This window comes from Abramis brama (genome assembly GCF_963993115.1).
Source record: "Abramis brama genome assembly, chromosome: 1".
In the NCBI taxonomy this organism is placed as follows: Eukaryota; Metazoa; Chordata; class Actinopteri; order Cypriniformes; family Leuciscidae; genus Abramis; species Abramis brama.
Window position 1 is genome coordinate 16,978,323 of NC_139963.1, and position 8,761 is coordinate 16,987,083.

The 8,761-nt window shown below is 40.7% G+C and overlaps 1 protein-coding gene across 1 annotated transcript in view; it reads left to right on the forward strand.

The window, feature by feature from the left end:
• The window catches only part of gas7a (growth arrest-specific 7a), a 57,692-nt gene that overhangs the window by 23,826 nt on the left and 25,105 nt on the right, over window positions 1-8,761 (forward strand). Inside the window, exons 4-5 of the mRNA XM_084131041.1 lie at window positions 1,609-1,694; window positions 5,505-5,573. Coding sequence (XP_083987167.1) covers window positions 1,609-1,694; window positions 5,505-5,573 — 155 coding nt within the window. The remainder of the gene's footprint in view (window positions 1-1,608; window positions 1,695-5,504; window positions 5,574-8,761) is intronic.

Consider the following 8,761-nt stretch of genomic DNA (forward strand, 5'->3'; position numbering starts at 1 on the left):
AGAGACAAAGAAAGAATAATACATGGAGGGCAGTAATATAGAAGAAAAAGATAGTAAAACGATAGAGGACATGGTGGAGAGAGGCACAAGAGGTGACAGTTGACAAAGGTTTAAATAGAAGACATGTTGGAAGATCAGAGACATGGGAACAGCAGTAAGAAAAAGAATGCCCCAGTATTTCAGGAGAATGTAGTCTGTTTATCAAATGCTGGATGTCAGTGCTTATATCAGGGAAGGCTGGCTCATTAATGCTCTGACTGTGTGTGTTTCTTCAGCCCTGAGGGAGGGAGAGGGACAACTCAAAGAAGAACAACATTGTACCACAGCCTCCATCATAATAATCACTCACCACTGGACACAGTCACTGAACACGCACACACAGGCTGTTCAGCCTTTGCGAGAGCTGAACGTTAGCCATCTGTGGGCCATGGGGCCAGACTCAGTGATATGAATACCATTTGGACATGTATTATCTTGCACGTTAGCTTCAGTGTAGTGTCAATAAGGGTTTATTAAGTCAGTGTGCACGCGTCACTGCTCGCATAGGCTGATGAAAACATAGAACAAGCTCCATTCCTTAAAATACAGACTACTGTCTAAAACAGGGGTTCTCGACTCTGGCCCCCGAAGTGCGTTTTGGTTGATCAGATCACAAGTAGACGAGGGAGACGTATTCCTGTTTACACCTGATGTTTTAATTTGTCTCTTTTGTCCACTTTCAACCACTTCTGTCCTGATTTCTTCAAAGGGAGGGTCTATGGGCGGGTAAATATGTTTTTTTTTTTCTTTAAACGTTTTATTTTTACATGTGCAATTTACATGTGTACACGCCCGGAGACGACGGAAAAACACACAGAGAGCAGCAGCTTTCATTTCTGCTCTGATAGACGCGTTTAGAAATGATTAGATGATGAGAGAACGTTGTGCTTGGTACGTTTTTCGTCTTCAAACCAAACTTGGGGTCTTCAGCCCTCAGAGTTTAAATCCCGTCTGGCTAGCACGCTTCCCATAATGTTTTCTTATTAAGTCAGTAGGCAGAGAGTAGGCGGTCTTTTGTGGCTGTTCGAACACATTCGACCACATGAGAATTTGCACAAGGAAAGCAATCTAGTCGAATGCATTTTCGACTTCCTCTGGAAGTGGTTGAAACGTTTTAGACCCCATTTACAGCTGTATTTAGCGCCATCCACTTGTGATCCGATCGACCAAAACGCATCTTAATACCAGGTGTAAACAGGGTCTTATGAAGCACAGCTCACACAGTCAAGTTACTTTGAAATCAAGAAACTGTATGTTGGTCATCGCTGTGAACCAAATTGAGCCTGTTCTGAAATCTGCATGGGGAACGCCACCCTCATACCAAACCTGTGTACTTTTCAAATGACTGGATTTTGCAGTTTTGCAGTGGAGTGGATTAAAATATAGCAAAAAAAAAAAAAAAAGATCCCCCTTGTGATTGGCTCCAGGGCCCTATGAGATTCTTTCTGAGATTAAACCAGCCACCATCTGGTTATCAGTCTTGAAATTTAATCACTATTCAACTTTTGAACATATGTGAGGGAAACCTATGAGGTTAATGAAGACTCACTTTCTGCCTCTTTGTTGCAGTAAGTGGTCGTCAGTCTCTCGGAGCCTCTGGTCATGTGCTGGAACATCCAGATGTGTCCCTGAGGAAGACCAACATAAGCAACCAGGTACAGTCCCATTTCGAGATATCCCCTGCTCATGAATATAGCATAAAGTAAATCTGAACTTCTGTGGAGTATCTGTGGAATGATTCCAAGAATAACTCGCAAACAGTTTACAAATACCAAATGATTTGGTCTTCCATTGCTGCTTGGATTCTGACAGAAATATATGAGTCAGTAGATCTGGTGCCATCTGCGCCAATCTGGGGACAGTAACAGTTAAAGATGGTGAAGCAGGGCCAAGTAAAACCCTCCCTATCCCACGTGATCTGCGAACAGCCAGACAAGGGCAGCTCATGCCATCAGCAAATGGGAGCGGCAAAGAGTGGGCCATATGGGCGGCCCAGTTCTGGATCCTTTTACGCTGTTAGAGTTTGATCTCAGGCCAGGACTGGGAAGGTGTTGGGTTTTAAGCGGAGCTGGTGAGGGTTAGACGGATAGGACGAGGTACGCTGGGAGAGTCTGGAGTGCGGAACAGTTATCGAGCGGGACTGGGTGAGCGGCGAGGAACGGAACCGCAGGTTGCGGGCCTGCGCTGACATGTTCTGCAGGACGGTAAGACAGAAAGTGTGTGGTTGTGCATGTTCATTAGCTTCTCGTTATCCGGAGTGCTGTGCATGCTGGATTTTTGCCCATGTTTTTTATTAGAAAGATGGAGTGTGTACATAGGTGTACAGATGCGCTGCAAATAATGCAAACATGCCCTTTGCTAGTACAGTTAAGCACAGAGGGGAGGCAGTGTAGTTTGATGCATGCTGGGAGATGTTTGCTTATACACATGCTAAGCAAGTCTCTAACACCTGCTAACACAAGGATGGTGATGCAGCGTCTGCAGCTTGAAATAAGGCACATACACACACTTGCACTCACCAGCTTTGGAAACACACACACACAGGCACACCTCTCTCGAATCACTAATACTGATGCAAAATGAATACAGATACCTTGAGGCATCAGCCAGTCTGAAAGATAAGCTCACACCAACACACACACACACACACACACACACACACACGGGCGGTGAGAAATGCTTTGTTTTCGCTGGTCATGTGTTTTTTTTTTTTTCTCGTCTGACAGCATGCTGTTGTTTGCAGCTTACCTCCAATGATAATTAGCCCCATTTCCCCCCCTCTCTCTCCTCCCCTCCTCTCTGCTCAAACACACGTACGTTGTACAGAAGGAAGAGGGTGTGTGGTTCTGTTTCAGTAAATCATTTGCCTCCCATCATTTTTCTCTCCTTATGTTTAACCTTATTTTGTTTGTTATTAATATTATTATTTAAATTAGTGATGTTTGCTAAGACGCATCGCTATTACTGTCGCTTATTGAGCTTTGGCTCATTGCTCACTTCACACCTTTTGTACTGTGAATGATACCTCAATTATGTAGATTGTTGAGGGGATGTGTGTTATTACTTTTCTGAGACATATGATGATCTTTTTGCCTGGCATGCAATCACACTGGTGAACAAACCCTGAAAATTGAGACCCGAGTCATCTCTAAAGACTAGCATATCTTAGAGACTTGGGGGTGGACTCTTTTGACTTGGACCAGTAAGAAACTGCCTAGCAACCACCTTGAACTCCCTAGCAACCGCATAACAGCACGCTAACAACCACTAAGAGCATTTTTCTCAGCTGTTCTCCATAATATCTTGTACGGCTCTTTTTAAAGGACAAAAACTCTGGTTGTCTGTTTTTATCTTCCTGTTTTCTTGAGTGAATTTCACAAAAGAAATGTCCAGCCAATATTTTACCTATACACTGCCACCAAGTTACTAAAAATACAAGATGGCCGACGGCCAGTCAGATATGCCAAGTTTCTTTGGAAAATCAATCCATTCCTTCTATCCCATGAGACTCTTGCAGGTAAAACAAAATGTTGTAGCATCAAGTAACATCTAATGAGTCATATCACTGTTAAAGTTTCTAAGTATTGATTTTAGATTGGGAGGAAATTTTGATTAATCATCTGTCCACTAAATTGGATTCAGCTACAATTCATACTATTATTGTGACTGTTGTTCTTGAAAATACTTCATCCGCAGTAACTGTTTTGGCTGTAAATAAATGTATTTGTTACCCTGGATCACAAAAATAGTCACATGTCGCACGTATATATTTGTGGCAATAGCCAACAATACATTGTATGGGTCAAAAAATGATCGATTTTTATTTTATGCCAGAAATCTTTAAGATTTAAGCAAAGATCAAAGAACATTTATTTTTGTGAGTGAATGCAGCACAATCGCGAACATAAATGGACAACTTTAAAGGCGATTTTCTCAATGTTTTGCACCCTCAGATTCCAGGTTTTCAAATATTTGTATCTCGGCCAAATATTGTCCTATCATAACAAACCATACATCAATGGAACGTTTATTTATTCAGCTTTCGGATAATGAATAAATCTCAAGTTCAAATTTTCAATTTTTTTTACCCATGTGTCTGGTTTTGTGGTCCAGGGTCACATTTGTTATTAGATTACATCAGTTACATCAAAAAAAGTAATCTGATTACGTAAAGCACATTTCTTGTAATGTGTTACTTTACTCATTACATCAAAAAGTTATCTGATTATGTATTGCAAGTAACATGCATAACATAATCAGATTACAATATGAGGATATGATTCCATCAAAGATCTCTACGACCTGTCAATGTACAACTCTGTGGAAACCCAAATCAGATAATGTAGAAAACTGAAAACATTCATTTGTAGCTGAAATAGCTAGTGATGCATGATGTCCAATTTAGTGGACAGATGACCTCCGACACCTCCAGCACTGCTCATTTCAGATGAGATTGAAAACACCTGATTGCTGATTGTTTTTCCACAGTCTAAAAACATCATGGAGATTTCAGTCTGAGGTTTTCTACGGTAGAAATATGTCTATTTTGAACATAATCAGAATTAGCATGTAATAAGGGTAAATCTACATACTCCCGTAGACTGGGGTGACCGTGAGTATTTTCTACATTATCTGATTTGGGTTTCCATAGAGTTGTACATTGACAGGTTGTAGAGATCTTTGATGGAATCATATCCTCATATTCCGATATCAAAGACACGCAAAGTTCTTTGTCTGCTGGTCGAACGGAAACAAACTCAATAACTGAAGCTGTATTATATATTTTTTTGTATGTATTTTATAGTTTTCACATGATTTTATATCACTTTATTCATTGGTTTGTTAAAAACACACAGTATTGCTGTGTTATTACTGTATTATGTTTAATATGGTATCTCCTCAGTTAAAACCAAAAACGCATACTGTCCACTCAAGTGGACATCTGAAAATCAGTTTTGTATATGTGAAAAAAAAAAAATCTTGTTTTCCATGCACTAAGAGCAATAAAAACACATAAGAACAAAAATAAATAAATCCTCAGTGAGAAAACAAACAAACACTTTATTTCTATTTTGGGGTAAAATATGACCTGGACGTGTTCTTGTCAGGTTTTATGAGATTCACCCTCTTTTCTGTTGACTGTGTGCCCTTTTAACTGTTATTGAAGTCTCGTGTACCTCACCTACTCTCTCTGCCTATGTCTCTCACTCCCTCTCACTCCGTCACGCTTCCACGACCCCCCTCCCCCTGAGACCCCCACCACACACACACACACACTCCACTCTGCATTGCTTGCCACAGCAACAGAGCCAGGCAGTCAGACTGCACGCGGGAGTCGAGCGAAAAGAGTGCAGAAAGAGTGAGCCAGCGAGAGAAAGAAAGAGAGGAGGCACGGATCAATGGAGATGGAGGAAAGCTTTGATGCGGAGGGCAGTTTTGATGATGCCTCCTGTCTGTCCCCCCAGAGCCCAGGGTCCACGTCCCCGGCCAGGAGGCAGAATAAGGAGAAGGAGATCAAGGAGACCAAAATCACTGTGAGTATTGACAATTGATTACAGATAGACACCTATACACTCACACTGCTGTCAAGTGGACGTATATATGAGACGCTCAATATGCTCTTAATTCCATCAGTCACTCATCAGATTTATTAGCTTTAATCTTAACGTCGATCAGAAAGAGTCAGGATGTGCGTGTTTTGCAGAACTGGCCACTGGGAATTCAAATCAGTGTTTCCCTGAAGTGTTTCACAGATGTGAAACATCTGATCAGTGTTTTGTGCCACTCTTTTCACTGCTTTGCGTCTGTGTGTGTGTGTGTGTGTTTCATGAGTGATGTTGCTGGAAGTTTGTGTGTGCGCTTCTGTGAGTCTGAAGATGCACTATGACTAGTGGATTACATCACCACTGTTTTGCAATACCATGTTTTAAAGGATTCACCAACATGGACTCATTCAAATATGCTAATCACTCCGAGATTATTTGCTAGGATGGAACTCCTCTGGGAACTGCTTTGCATGGAGACAAATGGAATAAAACGGAGTAAAAAAAAAAAAAATATCAGACACTTTTCAAAAACCACTCTTGTGTTTGTCCTTCTTGCACATGCATTCAGTTTCCCACTTCCCAAGAGACCACTTGCCATTCCTAATGTTCTTGACCAGCGTTCAACCACAACAAGGAAGAGAGTATTTTGAATGCCAGCACAAGCTGTGCGGACGCTCTGTTGTGTGGCATGGCTGATGCTCGACAGTGGGAATCTCGCGCACGAACGCGCCGCTCGAAGCCGCGCCACTTCTTTTCAAATTATGTATGCAGTGTGAGTGCGGAGACGTGGCTTTGCAGCTGTATTGGAACCCTGCTTTGATTCAGCTTCACCTGGAAACGTCGCGTAAGGCTCACACAACTGATGTGCTTTGGGTTTTATGGGAAGCCGAAGCTGTCGAGAGACTAGTTGTGTTGCAGTCCGTTTTTAAATGCAGCTATGGTTCATAAAGCAGCGCACAGAAGGTCAGATGTTGCAGCCACTGCAGGTCATCTCGCAACACTGGTTTATTCACATCCGAACTCTCGCAGGAAGTCTTTCACTTCTGAATAAGCCCTAACATCCACTATGAGAGTGTGTAGCAGCCTGGGCGATATTTTTGATGGGCAACTCTCATTCATGAAAACGCACTGATGGTCAGTGGTGATGACTGGCACCTCTACAGTATGTATTTACATTAACATTCATTGAGGGTGTTTATGGCAGGCTTGGGTTGGTTAGTGTTATGTAACCTGTAGTGTGAGAGATGTACAGATATTCTGGTGTGTGTTGTGTGTGTGTGTGTATAGGGCAGGTGAGGTGTCCGTCAGACGAGAGAGAGAGAGAGAGAGAGAGAGAGAGAGAGAGACCGCCCACCAGAGAGAGGGAACTAGAGAACCGGGGAAGACATGGCTAGTCCAGTTTCCATGGTGACAAAGGCAATAGTACTGACTAATGGGTGTTGGAAAAAAAAAACCACACACACAAAGAGAGAAAAAGAAAGAGAGCGAAATGGGAGGGATGAAAGAAAGCTGTCATTCAAGCTGTCACTGTTTGTTCAGAGAGGCAGCATGCAGTGTGTTTAGTATGCTGCAGTTTGAGCGGCAGGTATAAGACTGCTCTAGTATTCATACTGGTGTGCGTTAATAAACGTGTCATTTCATTTCCCCTAACAAAGGAAGTCTGTTCCCTTATTGAAGCAGAAGGGATAATGTAGCTACAGTCATTATCGCAAAATAATCCCCTATAGGGTGATAAGAGGGTTGAAGGCTTTTTTAATGACCAGCTGGCTGTATATAAAACAGTTATTACACGTATGGATATGAATATATATGGATGCACGCTCGCACGCACACACACACAGAAGTATCTTATGCTCATCAAGGCTGCATTTATTTGATCAAAAATACAGAAAAAAAATACAGAAAATATTATTACAATTTAAAATAATGGTTTTCTACTTTAATATGTTGTAAAATATAATTTATTCCTGTGATCAAAGCTGAATTTTCAGCATCATTACTCCAGTCTTCAGTGTCACATGATCCTTCAGATATTCATTCTATTATAATGATTTATTATCAATGTTGGAAATAGTTGTGCTGCTTAATATCTTTTATAACTTGTGATGCTTTTTTCAGGATTCTTTGATGAATAAAAAGAAGAAAAAAGAAAAAAAAAGAACAGCATTTATTTAAAATATAAATATTTTGTAACAATAAACACTACAAAAGTGCAAAAGTTTGGGGTCTGTCATTTTTTTTTCTTTCTTTTTTTTGAAAGAAATTCATACTTTTATTCAGCAAGGATGTGTTGTTAAAAAGGGATAGTAAAGATTTATATTGTTAGAAAAGTTTTCTGTTTTGCCATTAAACAGCACAACTGTTTCCAACATGGATAATAACGGATCAAATCATCATAATATAATGATTTCTGAAGGATCATGTGACACTGAAGACGGGAGTAATGATGCTGAAAATTCAGCTTTGATCACAGGAATACATTACAGTTTAAATTATACTAAAACAGTATATTTAAATAGTGTTCAGTCTGTTATACGATGAATTACCCTTATATGTATATCGCACGCGTACACACACACACACACACACACACACACACACACACACACACACACACACACACACACACATAAGTGCTGTCCAATTGAGTAATCAAAATATGCACCATTAAATTCCGTGAAATATATGACTATGGCAGTCAAACTGCATAATGGTTTACAAATACTCTAGTACTACTCATATGATACAATCACTGAGCCATGACACTTTTTGTACTTTGCTGAAATGCACCATTTATCTAATATTTGACTAGAAATATCAATATTACAAAGCACATCACTAGAAGTGTAATGCATATATATGGATTTCTGTACATATTACAAGGTATTTTTAGCTCGCTCGAAACGCACAAGCGATTCTCCATGACAACCACTGAATTGGAGACATGTTGAATCAATAGCGTGAGGTTGATGGAAAAGCTTTCACCTTTTGCTCACCTTCAGTATCTTCTGAGTATCACTAATGTGGAACGAAAAGCATGTCAGTTCGGCTGATTGATCCACGCTGGCTCTCGGTCCTCGATGCACTTTCCTGCGCTTGAAATAATAGGTAGCTGTCAATAGCTGGTCGTAGTGCTTGCGCTTGTAAACAACTGCATATTGTGAACTATCTGGAGA